This window comes from Cyprinus carpio, chromosome B19, assembly GCF_018340385.1.
Source record: "Cyprinus carpio isolate SPL01 chromosome B19, ASM1834038v1, whole genome shotgun sequence".
In the NCBI taxonomy this organism is placed as follows: Eukaryota; Metazoa; Chordata; class Actinopteri; order Cypriniformes; family Cyprinidae; genus Cyprinus; species Cyprinus carpio.
The window spans coordinates 9890430-9910105 of NC_056615.1; the positions used below are offsets into that span (position 1 = coordinate 9890430).

Sequence of the window (19676 nt, forward strand, 5' to 3'; positions counted from 1 at the left end):
CACACACACACACACACACACACGCACTCACACCGTGCATAAACAAACACACACACGTATACACAAACAATCACTCAGATGAATGAACTTGGCAAATAAACACACTTGCAGATATACTCAAAAACTAATTTTAAGCCTTTAGGCCCAGAATCTAGATAGATAGATAGATAGATAGATAGATAGATAGATAGATAGATATAACAATGTATATGAATACATGTACAGTATAACACTGAACAAAAATCTATCTATCTGTAGAGACAGATATAACAATGTTTATTATAGATAGATAGGTATAAAAACCATGTATATGAATAAATGTATAACACAATTCCATCCACCCATCTATCCAACTATCTAAATGAATAAAGAAACGAAACTGAAAATAAACTTTATATATCTGGGAGTTGTTTTAGATTAATCTACATGGTTGCAACAGATAATAAGCATAATTAACATATTCGAAACTATGAAACTCACCTGTTTGAATGTCATTTATGAAAAGAAGAGCTTCCGTTTGAAGGTTGACCTTGATACTGGCTTTTTTCTGGATATTTTTAGTTTTATTCTATATAAAGTACAGGCAGTTTTAAGGGTACTGAGTGATAATGCCATAATTTTGTAAAAAATAAAGAGAAAATTAAAAAACTTGTGAAAGAAAGATTTTGTCTGCCATCTAGTGGACAGAAATGGGACTGTATGAAGAGTCAAACTGTCCGGTCTGTCTGCAGCCTTCTGTCATCATCATTATATAAAACTAAATTTAAACGCGTAATGTAAAAATCAAGGCATGTTAAATAACACCAAACAGTTCTGGCAACATGTGCACTACAAAGCTGCAACTACCAATGTTCAAATAAATCATTATCAAATAAACTGAGGCAGCCTACAGGTAGACTTAGAATGTCTCAACAAATCTCTCTCTCTCTCTCCCTCTGTGTGTGTGTGTGTGTGTGTGTGTGTGTGTCTGTCTCTGTGTGTGTGTGTGTGTGTGTGTGTGTGTGTGTGTGTGTGTGTGTGTGTGTGTGTGTGTGTGAGGTTTTGCTTTAGTAGCGAAATTGTCGTAACAACTGACACTCCACTGCTACTTTTTTTTTTTGGGGGGGGGGGGGGGGATTATACAATTAACTAAAATATAATTCATGAGTCCATTAGACGCTTTTTTTCTGTGCTTTAAATGTAAATAAGTATATAAAAAATAAAATGTCTATCGCTAAAAAATATTTTTAACGTAAAGTACAATTTCGGGGAATGTCCACTAGATGGTAGTGCAGTGTGATACAGAAGTGATGACGGCATGAGGAGATGATGAAATATTGAATATAGAATCACGTCAAAGAACTTATACTGACGTCTATGCTCTTTGATCACATACATGTCTCATCAGTCCTGCTGTATCCTGAAGAGGAACATCCTGGGCTCTCAAATAAACACCGAAACTAAAATTTACGTTTAGAGGAAGTTGAGATTTCAGTGCCAAAGTGCAGGAAAAACACATCTGTATTACATTACATATAAATAATGCTAATTCATGTCAATTCACTGTGCATATGCAAGCATGAGCACATTTACTTTAAAAGAGGTTTGCCTCTGGTGCTCCAAAAACAGTAATATTGTGATAAAATGATTATTATTATTGCTTTGCACTGTTAATATATATGCGTGTAACCTATGTAAACATACCACTCTGCTAATCTTGTGGTTTTGAGCTTTATCTGCAATATTTTTCTGAAACTTCTGTTTATATAACAAGGCTCTACACAACTGCACTAAAAAATGTGCATATCCACAAGCATGTTAAATTTGAAGGTCAATGCTGACAAATACATAAATTACATGATATGAAAGATCCCCCTTGAGCACCCTCAAAACTTCCTCTGATTAGTGCAATAAGACAGTACAGCACAGAGAAATATCAAAGCTTTATTTTAAAATTTAGAATAGAGGAACAGTAGTACAATTGAAAGAGGAGGAAAATGTATTCATTTGAATTCTTGAAAAAACATAAAAAGAATAACCTGATTTGATTTGTGTTTGAGGTGAGCCGGTGGCCCCGTTTGCATCACTGTAAGAGTTGAAAAATACATCTTTGAAACAGCTTTTACAAAATACAGCTGAAAAAAACCTTCATCTGTAGTGTTTTTTTTTTTCTTTTTTGTCTGTTATGTCCATATACAGCATAAAGTCAAAGGAGTACATTAATGTGAGTTGAACAGATACACAGACAAAACAAGAAAAATAATAAACTGACATGATGGTGAACGTGCACATGTGGACAGAAAGTGTGAAGTTTGGTGAGAACAGTGAAAGTCAGGCCGAGGTTTTAAACCGGTTAACTGCAGCGACGTGCCATGATTTAAATCAACTAATTAAATATCTATACATATATATATTTTTCATAATCTTTCATATATATATATAATGTATATAATATCCCTCCCACAGTGATCTGAAGGTAAGCAATACAAACAGGATCTTCTATACAGCTTTTAAAATACACTCTCATCTTGAGTAAAGGGAAAGATAGACGATGTCTGTATCAGTATAGCACTTCAATATATCCACTGCATATGAACAGAAACTCCTGCTCCTAGGAATAAACCCACAAACAATAGTTCTTAAAAAATGAAATATAAAAACACAATGGATGAACAAAAACAAAATAAAACCTCAAAAGGTAGGACAAATAAAACAATACAAGCATCTAAGGGTAACGTGAATGATTGACTTTAGAATAAAAACATTTAAATCTGATGACGTACACAAGTAAGGATCTACACTAAATATTTACCTGGTTTTCTTATACATTATCTTTAACAATTAAACAACGATTTTGGTAGGACAAATAAAAATTAACAGTCTTGATTGCATTTGAGTCAATACATATATAGCATTAAATAATGAAATGTCAAAAAAAAAGATCAGTATGGAATAAAACACAACAGTTTCAATTTATTTCCATCCAGACCGGCTTTGGGGAAATAAGAAATTATCAAACGCAGAACAGTAAGTGCCCGTCTATGTACTTCCATAGACCTTCCGCTCTACATCAGCACAAGCAAAGTGTTTTCCACTCAGCAGACACACGACAGAGTCCAAATAAACGAAACTGAAATGATCGCAAAAGTTACAGGGGGACCAAAACAATGTTTGGGAGTCTATTGCAAACCACCTCTTTCCATCTGCATTCTTCAAAAACGGTACACAGGTCGTTCAAGTGATTCAAAGTAAGCTCAGTACCACTAACCAACTCAGGAGGGTCAAGAACATCAGGTCTTTCCATCTGTACAAGTACTGCCAGTAGTTTTAACAACAACAAATGGTTTGTGTGTGTGTGTGTGTATGTGCATTTCATAGAAAAGACGTTAAAAACAGAAAAGCATACCTGATAGGCTCCTTAGCGCAACAGTGTAAAATACAAAGCTGATTAGTATAACTGAGTTGAGTAGGCTTTACGATTATTAACATCATATACAGCTTGTAGGTCCAGTATTTAAAAAATAATAATAAAAATAAAAGCGTTACAGCACCAAACGTTTCCATCATTTGGCAAAATTCAAGCTTTAAGTGAATGACAAAATGCTTATAAAGTGTTACTGTGATGCTGTGATTCAAATAAAGCTAGCAATAATATATTCCCCTTATATTTGAGCATTTTTTTTCTTTCTTTCTCTATTTATATTTCTCTGCTTTATGTTCTCTCAGCATTTTCAGTAGTTTTGCGTCCTGCAAAAAAAAATCTTGGTGTGCGTTCTGCTTGGCACGATCTAACAGCCCCGTATAACTTAATCATAAATATGGCTGTGGTCAATTAGAGTCACAAAACAGATTTTTGGTTCCAAGATTTGTGCAGGGAAAAGGAAAATATATCTATTTATATATTTCATAAAATTTCATGACAACATTTACCTAGAAAGGAAATACACACACGAAAAAACAAAAAAAGAAATCTTCCTGTAAGCGGAATTTCTATAATGCTCCTTCTTTGTTGAGTTTCTCTTCTTTGAGCAATATACGATCAGGTCTTTCAGGAAGCGCAGTTATGAACTGAAAATAAGCAGACGTACATAAAAAAAAAAATCTAATTCTATAATTTTCATAAGACCATAATATCTTTCTTCATAAATTAAATAATTAATATTTCTTTTAATATGATTGGCCTATTATAACTCAAAAAACGCTGTACACCCTCATCCCCTACAAAAGAAAAAATATACATCACAGAAAAACCTGATTTTTTTTGTTATATATCATTATACCTCTTTCTCTGACAGGCACACGGCCCAGACTCTGACACATAGAGCAATCTTTAAATATCGGAGTCCCTCTCTAACAAAGCTATATATCTCTTTGACATAACTTCACGTGCAACAAAGAGGTTTGATAGCACTTTGGAATTGTTGATTGTTTCCCAGCTATTTTTTTTCTTTGCATTTTGATTCGTTTCTCTACCAGGTTATGTCTAAATTAGTCCTTCTCGGGGGTGGCACCCGCATCACCCTCGCAGTTGGATTGGTCAATCTCATTGGGCTCCTCCCCTTCCGCCTCCATGTCCTCGTCTCCCTCTCCGGCCTCGTCAAAGTCTTCATCGCGGGCGAATTCCAGGTCCTGCATGCCCTCCAGACCCTCCTGCGTTCCTTGGTGGGAGTCAGCACACTCCACGCACACACCGTAGCGCCGAGAACCGTGCCGTATGCCCACACTGGCCGCCAACATGAAGATCTTCTTGCATACCATACACTTGTATTTCTTATCCTTTTTGTGAACCTGCAAATGAATGTCATGGATAGGGATATTAGTGAGAGAAGAAAGAGAACATTAGTGAGCATTGCAAGATTGTGAATGAAATCAGGCTGTGGGTGAATATTGTAAAACCTGTCAAGAATGTCTATCATGTCAGTCTAAAATCAAAGGACATAAATAAGACATTATATTATGCAAGGAGATTTTTTTAGGACCGCAAACATAATAATTAAGTATTTCCATTGGGGAATTGTCATTAGCGTAATGCAAATAAAATATATGCATAAATAAATATATAACCGTATTATATATTCTAACCTCTAAACTAACTGATTTCAAAAAAAAAAAAAAAAAAAAAAAAAAAGTTTAAACCTTCATTCTGTAAACACTGTGTTTTGATGTCCGTATACTCAAGAAATTACATTGGCTGTAGCATTTCTGTCATAAAGAAATGGCCAAATATTAAAGACAAACTGTCAGGCTGTTGGCGCCCTCTGCAGGTTTTTTTGTAATGTGTAAAGTTAGCTTATAATACATTGTTTTTCAATAAAACCATCTGATTACTTGGTTTTGATACTGTACTTGAACTTATTATTATTGCATCATTGCTATCATATATGTATTTTAAGTAATCTTAAAAGCTATTGTTCACTTAGGTCTATTTTTATAACAAAAAAATATATATAATTATCCGATTACTCAATTAAAAATCAGAATAATCAAACGATTACTTGATTACCAAAATAATCGTTAGTGACAGCCTTATAACAAAGATATTTAAAATGTATGTAATATACAACAATAGAAATATTAATATTAACAGATTTAAAATGTTTATATATATAATATATATTATTTATTCATTTATAAGTGTAATTTCATATAATTATTATTATTTAATAATAATGAAATTGTTTACTTTATAAATGATATGTATGCTGATTTCTTAAAAAAAAAAATATATATATATATATATATAAAAAGGTAAAGCTTAGAAAGCTTAAAATATAAACATCCAAATTAATTAATGTAATTTGGGGGGAAATATGGAGGAAAATATGCTCCGTTGTCATGAAAACTGTCCCAATGCAAAAGGTACGTAGTGGTTTAAAAATATGCTTTGTTTTCTCGAAAAAAACGATTCTATAGATGTTAGGGTGAAATGTTTTTAAACACTATAAACACTTGTGCTTCTGTCTTACCAGGGAATGTCTCTTGACGTGTTCTCGGCGAGTGAACAGCTTCCCGCAGATGTCGCAGCTGAAGGAACGCACGCCCGAGTGGATGATCAAGTGTCTCTTTAGTGTTCGCCGGTGCTTGGCAATGTAGTTACAGTGGGGACACTTCAGCTTATTGAGGGCGTTTTCAGGCGCTTCGCCTAGGAGAAACCACACAAACAGATTCTCAGCACTTTTCACACCGGTTCCTGAGATACAAACAATTCAGCATGAGATCTGCCAAGCCAGCAGATGCAGCTCATCTTGTCAGAGGCAGAATTTTTCTCCATTTGCGTTATCAGCTCCAATTGTCAGTTTTGTGACACGTGACGTGCAAAAAGTGGCTTTGTGTGGCTTAAGAGAGAAAATTAGCGTGTATAAGCGCTTGTATGTTTCCTCACATGTCGTGTGTCTGCTTGTATGTCACCCTCACATAAAAAAACAAAACAAAAAAAAAATGCTGTGAAAGTGTGCTAGTTGCTATGGAAACCACATGCCAGAAGCCATAACTATATTAGTCTAATGTGATTTTATACTGATAAACAAGCTGTATAAAACGCAAGAACTCTTTCCTTCCTCTCCACAAAGATACATTCAGAAACAGCCTAATTGTTTATCTGGGAGAAACTACTGTATAGTGTGTATAAATTGCAATCTCTGCTTTATGCTTCTGAAAATATTCATCCCAACACTCAAGCTCTCTTTGGAGCAGTGTCTTGTGACAATTAGACCGGAGCTGCCTGTACTACAGCATGTGGGATTGGGGGGTGGGATCCAGCTTTGTTTGAGCCAAAATGGGCAAAACAAAGGGTCGTCAAGCAGGTTTCCAAGGGGGTGACGAGAGCCAGATCACCTGCAAATTCAATCGAGGCTCTAAACACCACCTTGCGGGCTAAAGAAGGCCTGACAGCAGCTGTGCCGTTCGTTTGAGTCAAAAGGCTTGAAATTAAAGTTCAATCTGTTACTACAGGCTTGCTGGTACTTAAAATGGTTAACGGTTAACTTGGATTCTCAATGGCAAGGGCTGAGTCATAAGACTGCGCAATTCTGGCGAGACTCTTCTCGCTGGGAATCTCGCAGTAGGCTGGACGAGCCATGCTTTGCCAGATCTGAGAGATTGGTGGTAAGTGGGCTCAAGGTTTTATGTGACCCAACCCTGTAAGTGCTAAGACTAACCTCAACCCCCTAAGGAAACACTGCATTGCCTCTTAGGCCTGAAATATACTCAGTTACGCAAGTACTTGAATGCTTATAGCTAGTAGCTACACATCCCTGATGTCCAAAAAGTTACTAAATGCAAGTACGTGTTTGCAGGCATGAGCACGAACGAAATAACTACATTTGAAGAAAACAATCCCTCCCTCTGAGTACTGATGTTTGCAACACACTGGTGAGGTATTCAATAATGTTGCTGTACTTTCCAGCCTTAAAGGGACAGTTCATCCAAAAATGAAAAATCTGCAATTAATTACTCACCCTCATGTCGTTCCAAATCCGTAAGACCTTTGTTCATCTTCAGAACATAAATTTATAAAAAAAGATATTTTTGATGAAATCAGAGAGCTTTCTGACCCTGCATAGACAGCAACACAACTGACACGTTCAAGGCCCAGAAAGGTAGTAAGTACATTGTTAAAATAATCCACGTGACATCAGGGGTTCAACTGTAACTTTATGAAGCTACGAGAATACTTTTTGTTCACAAAGAAAACAAAAATAACGACTTCACTGAACAATTCTTGATGTCACACGGACTATTTTATCAATGTCCTCACTACCCTTCTGGGCCTTAAACGTGGTAGTTTCGTTGCTGTCTATGCAGGGTCAGAAAGCTCACAGAAGTGTGTGTTCTGAAGATGAATGAAGGTCGGGTTTGGAATAATATGATGGTGAGTAATTAACTGCAGAATATTCATTTTTTGGGTGAACTATCCCTTTAAAGCCCATTCACAAGGACAATAATTATAACGATTAAGGCATAGTTTTAAAAATTGTTCAAAATTTTAAAAGTATAGCACAGTCCATACCTCAACTACAATGACAGAAGAACAATATCAGTGGAATCTCTTTTAGAATATTTTATTCCGGTTGATGAACAATATGAACATCATCAGCCAATCAAAATGCATCCTGCTTTAAAGAGCTTGAGCATTTAAAATAGTAGACGACCATACTTCAGCATGCTTATAATAAGGTTATTCTGTGTGGTGTGGACGCTAATGTAGTTATCGTTTTTAGTGTGAACAGGCCTTCACTGTACGCTCTCATACATCAGGGATAAATCCTTGATAATTTCACACCATGTGCGTCTATTTGTAATGATCATGACTTTGCGTAAAGCAGCAACTGTAAATATGTGTGTGTGTGTGTATGGGTGTGCGGAGGAGATATGATGTGTAAATATATGGGAGAAGCCCTAACAGTGGATCATCTTACACGCTGTGGATTAGCAGGCAGGCAGGCCAAAGCCGTCAGATCCCATTGTAAGTACCTCTGCAGTGGGTCCACTCTGCCTGGGTCAATATTTGGAATGGCAGAGATAGTTGGGCTGCATTAGCAGGATTAGGGCGGGACGGCCCCTGGCAGCGCTGAACCTCGGAAGAGGGAATCGGGGGTAGTGTGTGTGCGCATGTGTGTGTGTCACTGCTGAAAATCAACAATTCAACTGTCCTGTTTGGAAAGAACTCAAGCATTTATGGTGACGGATCCTGCTGTGTGATGTGTGAGATAGAACAGACAGAACTCATCCAAGCGCAACAAGTTTTATCTAAAAGTAATTTGTCTGTTCACACCTAAAGTGAAAATGATACATGACATGACATCAGTGTTGTTAACTAAAACTATTATAATTAATAGAAAAAAAATATCAAATGTATATTCAAGTGAAATAAAATATAAAAATTAGACATAAATTAAAACTTTTATTAAAAAATTATTCATTAAAATGTTATAAATATTTAACATTTCTAATTAAAAATTTGAAATGCTTCCTTGGCAACTAACTGAAATAAATCTTAAGTACTAAAAATAAATGTTGAAGTACTAAAATTACTAAAACTGAAAGAGATAAAAAAAGTATTATTATTATTAATATTAATAATAATAATAATAATTGGAATAAAGCTGAAATAAAAAAAATATTAGACAAAAATAAAAACTTTAAAAACTTAAAAAAATTTAAATGCTGCCTTGGCGACTAAAAGAAATAAGTTAAAATTAAAAAGTAATTAAAACAAACTAGTAGTAATTGTATTTATGTTAATTGAAATAAAGCTAAAATACCCCCCCCCCCATCTAATATTTACATTTTATTTATACTTAAACCTAAACGGAAAATAGAAATATTTTTGTTGTGACAAAAAATGAAATCATTTTAAGTACTAAAATTGCTAAAAATTTAAATAAGATTAAATCTAATTTAAAATATCTAAATTTTGTATCTTTTAGGTACTAATTTGTACATTTATGGTACTGATATGGACTTTTGGGGTACAAAGGTGTACCATTTGAAAAGGTACCACCCCAGTGACAGCTTTTGTACATTTATTTCCTGAGAGTGTGCAAAAATAAAAGCCAATTCTAATTAATTCTAATTATTACTAAATCCTATAAAGTAGTATAGAAGAAATACTAATATAACAATATGTGACATAACTGCAGCTAATATCTAATGTAGAGATATCTGGATATAAACAAAGCAAAACAATGAGACTTCTCAGTGGGCAGAGCTACCCGTAATTTTTATAACAGAATTATTATAAATGTTACATGTTTATACACTACAAGTGCTTATAAAAAAGTTTAATTACATATTACAAATTGTTTCAAAAGTTGAAATTAATAGTTTGTTATTGAAATACATTATGTATAAAATTTAAATAATTGTATTTTTTATTTTTTTTTAGAAGTAATCATGCTATATCTACGTAATAAACCTACAGGTTTTAAGCAATAAGCAACATTCCCTTTCACGAAAAAAGCCCAATGTGTGAAAAAGGAAGTGGGTAGTCAACATAGACGCAAGTACACAGGCGAGTACGCAAGCATATGTAGGCATGTGCAGGCAAACACAGCGACACACACATGCCTTGCAGGTGTGAGCTGTCAACTCGGCAGATTTAAGTGCCCTCAGGAATATGAGCTAAGTGCATTTGAGGGCGTTTAGGAAGCCTGAGGGTAGAACGTTTCCCCCGCTTTACTTCATTATCCTGCATTAGAGGAGTCGATGATGGCGAGAGAAAGCCTCTTCTCAGAACTGCGTCACTTAAGGCATGATACTATACCACGCGCTGCTCTTCTTAATGGGGGCAGAGTTAGAAGCATGACAGCTCGGCAGGCTAGAGATTACGCAGGTTTTTGTGGTATGAGGCGAAGGGAGGGCAGACTCCCTTAATAAGGGCAGAAGAACACGGACTGGCGACTCTAATTAAAAAGAGAAGATGGTCTTGCAGCCTTGAGCTGCACAGGGCCTGAGGACAAGCAATCATGATGCGAGACCATGGTTGGCCAACTGCCACAGCTAAAGGTTTAGATGTGTATGTGTGTGCACGTGGGTGAGATCGTGCTTTCATAATATTATTTAGTATTTAGCACATTTATTTTCCTGCTTGAAAATAAAAGATGTAACAACATATCAGGTAACGTTTTGTACATCAGCTGAGTGGAAAAAAGTTTAGAGTTACAAAACAGAGGAAAATCAACAGCTGCAGTGTGCAAGCTGTAGAAACTAGGATAAAATTCATCTTGAGTGTATGGAAACGATATAATGTCGAAAAAGAAATGTACGATGGGAATATGGATTGATCGTGAAAAGTTAAATTTTTTGATAAAAGATTGATTAATACATGTTAAGAAATATTATATTTGTCTTGAAACTGACCATTAATTATTAATGATGCAAAAAGGTTAATTTGATTTTAATGTTGACTTGTGTTGCCAATATCACATTCAAATAACATGCTTCAAATCAACAATAAAATCGGACTTGATCTATATCATAAATATTGTTTTGATTTAAGCTCAAATAAATGTAAAAAACTTAATACATTTCAGGAAATATGTTTCAGTATATATGCAGGCTTTGATAAGGCCCTCTAGAAATTTACATACTGTATACAGCATGCTGTTTTTAATACAGTCCACAACATGTTAGACGTTGCATAACCACATTCAAATCAATGTAAACAACCTAAGATCTAATCGCATTCCCAAATATAAGCCATTTTTCTAATCAACTTGTATGGAACTTTACAGTTGAAGGTAAAGTTCTTGTCTATTTGCATGCTAATAATTTGCACAGTATGTACTCAGCATATCAAATTCACAAACAGTGCTAGTAGTACGATAACTTGCCATTTGGAACATGGCATGACCTCTTCCTAGAGGCAGTCGTGGCCTAATGGTTAGAGAGTCTGACTTGTAACCCAAAGGTCGCAGGTTTGAGTTTCAGGGCCGGCAGGGATTGCAGGTGGTGGGAGAGAATGATCAGCGCTCTCTCATACCCACAATAACACGACTGAGGTGAGACCGAACCCTGAACTGCTCCCCGGGCACCACAGCAAAAATGGCTGCCCACTGCTCTGGGTGTGTGTGTTTACTATTCACTGCTGTGTGTGTGCACTTAGATGGATTAAAAGCAGAGCACAAAGTGCAAGTATAGGCCACCATACTTGGCCACACGTCACATCCTTTTCTTCCTCAAGGCTGTGTATTCTGCCTCTGACAAACACTGATTATACTACTACCAAAGGCTTCACAGTAATGCATACTAGCCTTTGTGTGAGTGTGAGAAAGAGGTGTCAAAGACACCAATGTCATACATGACAAACCCTAATGACAGCACTGAAGTATGCTGATGAGTCTACATAACAGGGCGGCAACATTATTCAAATAACCAAACTCCCAACGACCTGAAAGAGCTCAATACACTTCCAACACACAAGGAAATGAAAACATTTTTTTTTTTTAAACTTGTTGGGTGTGTTTTTAGTGACACATAAATTGGTTATGACTGATGGTTTGAAGAGCCATTATGACGCCTGAACAGAAGAGAAAGGCATGATGGGTAACGTACCGGCATTCTCTGAGAGGTAAGAGAAGTTCTCTCTGGTGTAGGAGGCAGACGGTTGGATGAACATGCCCTCGTCAAAACCCTCTTCCGGCTCAGGTGGGATGTTGTAGACGAAGCGCTTGGCGGTCTGTTTTTTCCGCCTTCCGCTGCCCGGCTCAGGATGCGCTTCTCTCTTGATGGTAACCCCAGTGCCGGGATGCGGCTCGTTCCAGATGAACACCGGCCCCGGACCCCGTGGCTCCATCTCTGTAGACTCTGACGAGTTCTCTCCGCCCCAACCAGAGCTTCCCAAAGCGCAGCCTTCTCCACCGGACACCTCTATATCACTGGGTTCATCCTTCACTTGCCCACTGGCCTTGATGGACAGCTTGGACAGGATGCTGGTGGCCCAGAAGTTGCTGGGCTTCTTGTCGGCACTCTGGCAGTCTTTCGCCACCGTCCGCCGCTTGTTGTAGTCGACCACCACAGAATCAGGGGCTTCCTGCTTGATGCTGATGTTGAGGGCGTCTTTGATGAAGGCGCGACAGGACTGGACCACCTCGGTCATCTGGAGGTAACTCGCCACGGACATCACCTCAATGGCATTCTGGCTGGTGAGCAAGAGGTTGCCGGAGTACAGGAAGTCCAGGATGACGGAGAAGCCCTGCACGGCGGCCACATCCAAGTGCGTGATAGTAGTTTGGTCGCAGTTCTCGCTCTTCGTCAGACAGTAGAGGGTCTTGAAGTAGCGGCTCCCAGCAACCAGGATGTTCTTGTGTGCCTTGAACACCTGGTCGCCCACTACGATGTTGACGTCGCAGAGGATGCCGCTCTTGCGCTGCTTGTCCAGCTCCTGCAGCAGCTGGTAGCAGTACGAGTTCTCATTGGGCTTGTTTCTATAGTCCTCCACCTCCGGGCTCTCCGCGTCCTCTGGCCTTTCCATCTCCTAGTGGAGTGACAACAAACAAAAATGACAATCAGCATTAGTCTACAGTGTAAATATAAGGTGAAGGGCAGGTGTACGGTGACAACTTTGACTAGGGAACTGGTTGAACAGGCTCAAAAGCTGCAGAACTGTGGGAACTATAGCAGCGGTAAACCCCCAGCTCACAGGATGCAATCTCTGCGCCCTTGTTAATGCTCTTTAAGATGAGAAATATTTGGCCATTATCCCATCCCACCATCAGTCTCCATCATCTGCTCTCACAATTAAGAGAGAGAGAAAGAGAAAGAACCAGCTGGTACCTACCAATGGGAGTGAATCTACAAAATATACTTCTGGATTGCAAAGCAGATCTCCTAATCCATGCAGAAATTTATACCACCCTACATTTTTTCCCCTCCTACTACACAGCTGGGTTTTTTGCTGGAGTAATTTAGATTAAATCTATTTCTCAGGGAGGAGGCCTTCCCAGCCCCCCTCCTCCACACTGCTGGGCTTGTCCTGGTAGATGGGGTTATTACTGTAGCCTGATCCAGCTACAGCAGGCCCAACCAGTACTCAGAAAGCAAGAGAGAGAGAGAGAGAGAGAGAGAGAGAGAGAGAGAGTGCAGCCCCATTTCTCCACACAATGCCAGTCCTTTCCTCCAGGCTCATTGTTCACTATTGCTGCTTTAGTGCTACACTGAAGCTTTGTGAAGAAAGCACTTACAATTCCCTAGCACACTTACTGGTGAGGGTTGCAAAAGACTTAGAAAAACAGCTGGAATTACAAAACCAGGGCTGGAATAAAATCCTGTCATATTTTACTCACTCTCAAGTTGTTTAAAACCTGTACAACTCATTTGAATACACACACAAAAAAAAATATATATATATATTCTGAAAAAATGTTCACGCTGCTCTTTGCAATATAATGAAGTGTTGGGCAAGTAAGATTTTTCATGTGTTTAAAAGACGTCTCTTTTAAAAATACAGTAACAACAGTAATACTGTGAAATATTATTACAAAATAAATTATTTTAAAATTTAATTTATTCCTGTGAGTGGCAAAGCTGAATTTCCAGCATCATTATGGTCTTCAGTGTCACATGATCCTTCAGAAATCATCATAATATGCGGATTTGCTGCTCAATAAACATTTCTTATTATTATCAATGTTGACAACAGCCTGTGCGGTTTATAATTTTTGTGGGAACTGTAGGCCTCTTTGAAATAGAAATCGTTTGTAACATTATGAATGTCCTCACTGTCACTTTTGATCAATTTAATGTGTTCTTACTGAATAAAAGTACATTTTTGTTTAATAAATATCTTACTGAACCCACACCTCTAAATGATTAGGAACTGTCCAACTGCTAAAATGACACCTTAAAAGTAGTCCATATGATTTGCAGGGTATCCCAAGGCTTCTAAAGTCACATTATAGCTGCGTGTGAGGAAAAAACTCAAATTTAAAGTTTGCATGTGTAATTTTTTTTGTGTAAACACAGTAACTCAGTGGCACTTTCATAACATTTCCCTGTTTAAGCATCCCGACCAGCAACACTGATTCAACCGATGGTACGAGTTTGGGATAGGACCTGTTTGGGATCTGTTTGACAAACAATGGAAGACATGGGCGTGTTTGAGAAACCGGTTTGAAAACCACTTTTTGTGTATTTCTTAGATTAAAAAGATGTGACAAGCATGAATGAGAGCTGTAGTAAAAAGAACAATTCTTAATTCTTCAAAATCTCCTTTTGGGTTATACTAATGTATGGAATGACATGAGGGTGCATAGAATTTTAATGAGTAAATTTTGGAAGAATTTTCTTTCTTTTTTTGTAAACAACTTTAAAATAAAGAAAATAAAATGGAGTCTAAATGGCAGCACTGCTGAGTTCAGACAGACCTAGTGAAGAGCAGGTTTGAAGAATGAGGACGAGTTGGAGAACCAGGGGTGTTAGACAAGAATGAACGTCCGTTTGGTGTCACAATGTCCCCACTATTATTCGCCTCTGTCTATCCAGAGAGATCCTGACTGTGGGCCAAGTCAAGCTATGGAGAGAGGACAGATGAGGTGGCAGTCGTCAGTCGAAAGCGGGTGTCAGGACATGCTAGCCCAGAATTAACCTCTTTTTCTTTCTCTCTCTTTCGTTCTCTCATGTAAACTCACACACAATTCATCCTTTCTCCAGATGTGCCACGTGTAAATGTATGCAAGAGAACAGATGTTTTTCGAAGATTCCCCCCATTAAACCCTGTCAAAATGAGTCTGTGGTGACAGTTTGACATTTGGCATAGTCTTTTTCTTAATTGAATGTTTGTTATTGTTACTGTCTACAGTTGTGCTGCTAGGTCAGTTGTGCCCTCTTTTTGTAAGCCATTCAGCCTGTGCAAACTGTACAACCAAACAACGAAAGGAAAAGACATTACTTTTACAATATCTATAAATGCCAAAATTATGATGTCATACGGTTGATGCTAACTGTGTTTCTCAGACATATTTTTTTTTTTACTCATAAAAGCTGACATGTTTGGATTTCATTTACACCACTGTTGTAAGGTTGTGGATTAGTAAGAATTAAAGAGGGCCTACTTTTATTTAGAAAGAATGCATTAAATTCTTTAAAAGTGTCAGAAAAGACCATTTAGAATGTTTCAAAAGATTTACTTTTCAAATAAATTCTGTTCTTTTGAATTTTTTATTCACCAAAGCATCTTGTAAAAAAAATGTGCAGCACGGTTTCCGCAAAAATATTAAGCAGCACAACTGTTTTCAACAATAACTGTTGATAATAAAAATGTATTGTATGATAATTAAAAAATGCTGATTGAGCTGCAAATCAGCATATTAGAATGATTTCTAAAGGATCATGTGACACTGAAGACAAGAGTAATGGCTGCTGAAAATGCAGCTTTTCCATCATAAGAAAAAATTACATTTTAAAATAAAAAAAATATTGTTTTACTGTACTTCTAATCGAAAAATCTTCTTCAAAAACATTTTACAATTTTTACCGACCCAAACCTTTTAATGGTAGTGTATATAGAAGAAAAAAAAAGTATCGTTCAGAATTTGACATCAAAGAAAATAGGAAACAGTGTGTTTTCGGATTAAAACGTGTTGCACACGAAACTTGCTGTGGTTTCTCTCTCTGGTTTCCCACCCCAGACTTTCATTTTGATGCGAAACGGGAACATTATACAACCACCACCAATACCGCTGCCCTTCTCCTGCGCTGCAGTTGAACAGACAGTCGCCTAAAGCTCTTCAGGCGATGAGTTGCCAACACCCATTACTCTATTGTACACTTCCAACATGTTCCATTCACTGTAAACCAACAATAGCTCCCCAAAATTTAAACACATAGCCTTCAGCAACAGAGAGCCTTGCCTTTATCACCTACCAGGGCCACGGTGAGAATACACTACACAAGTGGCACGTTAGGGGGACATTGTGCCTCAGACAACAGGGACAGCGGTTTTGTTTTCCTTGCGCATAGTCTTCCTGAGCTATCCCGGCCCCTGAGGCCAGCGCCTGGTCCCCTCATCCAGATGCATGAACAATGCAGCAGTGTGCTTGACCCAAGGTGTGGGAGGGGAATGCCAGGATCTGGGCCTCCCAACAAAGAGCAGGGCTCATCGATACAAAATTCCAGGGAATTCTCCCCCACCAGCACCAACAACACAACAGCCCCCCCAATACACACATATCTCACAGTGGCAGACAGTACACGGGTGGAGACCCTCGCCTTCATTGCGGCTCACTAATTATTCACAGCAACACAGGGCAAATACTTTGAGAGCGAAGTCTAGTCTTGAGAGTGAGGCAACCCAGATACCCTTCTTTAGGCGTAATTCAATTAGAGTAGTTTGATATGGACCAGTGAAGAAATCTAGCAAATTATTACGGACAGTTGCTGCACTAAAGAACATAATAGATCACAATTATGAAATTGGCTATCAGAACAGCCTTTCTTTACTCAGACAGCAGCCGTCCTAATGTTTCACCCAATTAGGCTTCTTTAAGACAGATACTGTTCTTCCACAATCTCGTGATCTAGATGTCCTCTACTCTTATTGCTGAGATGTCAATGACAAAATCACTTTTAAAAATGATTCTTTATTGGCATCAATGATTCCATCAATAACCTTTAACATCCACAGTCTTAAAAATAAAGGGGGTTTTCGCGGCGATGCTATAGTAGAACCGTTTTTAGTTCAAAAAAAGAACCTTTCAGTGATCAGTTTTGAAAAGAACCTTAGTGTCAAGAACGTTTTAATAATCTTTTCCATTATGGAGAACCTTTTCAACACTGAAATGGTTCCATGGATGTTAAAGGATCTTCATTTAACCATCGATGCCAGTAAGGAACCTAAACTGCATGGGACCAAAATGTTCTTTAAAGTTGGAAAAGCTTATATTAAAATATTCTTCACACTATGAAAAAACACTTATTTTCATAACTGTTCACTGAGAGTTTTTTGGAAAACCCAAAATGGTTCCTCTATATGGCATCACTGTGAAAACCGCCCTTTTTCACACAAACACCTTTATTTTTAAGAGTGTACTAAATCACAAATACTAGATTATATATAGAAAATAAATGTAGCATAGCACATTTACTCCATATATTACACTACATATAGTTATACAAAAAAAGCTAAGTATTATAAAAAGGTTGATTGACAGAGGAAAGTGATTGAACAGGAAAGCGTAACCGATCTTCTGTAGCGTCTTAACCCCTCTGTTGCTAGGGAGGCGGTGGTAATCTCTCCTCCTCCTTTCCTTCCTAATTAGTGAGGGGTATAAATTGAGTTAGTGGCACACTTTGTGTCACCCTGATTAGACTGGACATTATCATACCACACAATCCTACGGGATTTTACTGGCGAACCAGTAACACAACATCATCTGGACAACAACAGATATGATTTAGTGCATAAATCAATCATTTTGTGGCTTGATAATGGACAGGGAATCAAAAGCATTAAAAAAAAAAAAAAATCAATAAGCATTTATCTTAACCGACATGTCTTGGCATTGCACGGTTCCTTTGGATACAGAATGCAGAAGTATCAAATACAAATTACATTTCACTATTACAGTGCATTATCTCACAAAAGTGTTTCTCAGCTGCTGATATGATTTATTCAAGCCTAATCTTGTTCTGCTCGTTGCAGTGGTCTGCACATATCAGGCATTGCTGTCTTTACAGGCGACATAATTCACTCTGACCCAGTGTAGCAAGTCACACACACTATCTATGGATCTTGGGGAGTAACCTAACACAATGCCTCTAATTTAGGTGCCCTAAAAGGGGAGGGTGAGATGTGCCAGAGGTCACTTTTTACAGCGAGGGGGTTGGGAAGGGGTGCGGCTCCCCAAAGGTAGCAGGATTAAACCCTTGCCATTTTGTGACCTCTGTAGGCAATCAGGTTAGTAACCATGACAACCAGGGTTGATAATTACAATGCGGTGCAGGAAACGAGGACATACCTTTTGAGACACGATCTCACTTTATGATACATTTGGCCTGTTTAATAATAAATATCCGATTCCAAATCATGTAAATAAAGAATTATAAAACGCGACAACCCATCTATAATCGGCGGCGAAGTTTCTATAAGGTCTCAAAAGACCGTAAAAACACCGAGAATCGATTTTAAGCTTAAAAACATCTACGTTATTCGAGGGTCTTAAGCTCAGCTCACCGACTGACAGCGCTGATCCAGTTAGCGCACACATGCTAAGTCTCTACCGGAGTCTACAGCTAACAGACCTGTTAGCTCGCTAAACGGCTTTAAAAACAGCATTCCCGCTCCTAAATAGCCGGGAAAACGTCGATATTTGTTAACTACACACCGAACAGCACTGCCTGGGTCTGCTCCGTCGCGTATCCGAGTGTCCCCGTCCCCGTTATAGCGCAGTGTGGACGTACCTGTCTGGTCGGGTCATTCCTGCCGTGCTCCGAGGACAGGTGATGTCTCAGCAGCAAGGCCCGCTTGTAATTCCGGCTGCCTTTCACCAGCTCGTCGCTGTTGTTGGTGGCGATGTTATGGCACCAGGAACAAGACATCAGCCCTGTTTCCTGGCTGAATTTGAGCCAGGGAAACTCCTGCAGCCAGGAGGCTTGGAAGAGCGAGTGTTTCTGGAGCAGCAGCGTCTGAGGTCTCATCTTCAGCAGCGGCTTGCTAGCGGCCGCTTCCTCCGCCTCCCCCGCGCTACAGTCCTCCCGGTTCACGCCGTTGCCAGTCGCCCACTTACAGCCCTCGGGTTTCACCATTACGCTGTTTGAAGCGCCTCTGTCATGATCTTTCCCCGCTGTCCAACTGCCCCCTTCCGGGTCTTCGTCCTCCTCGGGCTCCGTGCTGTCGCTCACGGACCCCCCGCCCTCGACTGTCCCCAGCGATGGTCCTTTCGCCCCCAGATCCCTGTCGTCCTCTTGATCCGCTCTGTTCCCGTTCAGATGTCGGTCTTGACTGACCGGGGCCTCACAGCTGTTGCCTCCGACGGCGCTGGCACCGGTGACGGCTAATCCACCTCCTCGGAAAGCCAGCGACCTGCGGTTTCGCTCTCCGGACATTTTCGTCAAATAAATAACAATCTACACTTTCTCAACAAAACAAAAAATCCGATCGCGGCTCTCTTAAATAAAGTATTCCGCATGAAACGAGCCGTTTTCCTGCGCTCCGGCCTCCTGGTGAGAGTATGTAGGTTATGCGGAAATAAATAGGGGTT

At 38.7% G+C, this 19676-nt stretch overlaps 1 protein-coding gene across 1 annotated transcript; it reads right to left on the reverse strand.

Annotated features, from left to right (window-relative positions):
* Positions 1-1907: 1907 nt before the first annotated feature.
* LOC109107029 (zinc finger and BTB domain-containing protein 10-like) lies at positions 1908-19555 on the reverse strand. The gene is made up of 4 exons (XM_042745786.1): positions 18877-19555; positions 12034-12955; positions 5946-6121; positions 1908-4767 (listed from the first exon to the last, which is right to left on the reverse strand). Exons 1-4 carry the CDS (start codon positions 19519-19521, stop codon positions 4468-4470), a joined length of 2043 nt encoding a protein of 680 aa, XP_042601720.1. The 5' UTR covers positions 19522-19555; the 3' UTR covers positions 1908-4467.
* Positions 19556-19676: the final 121 nt, after the last annotated feature.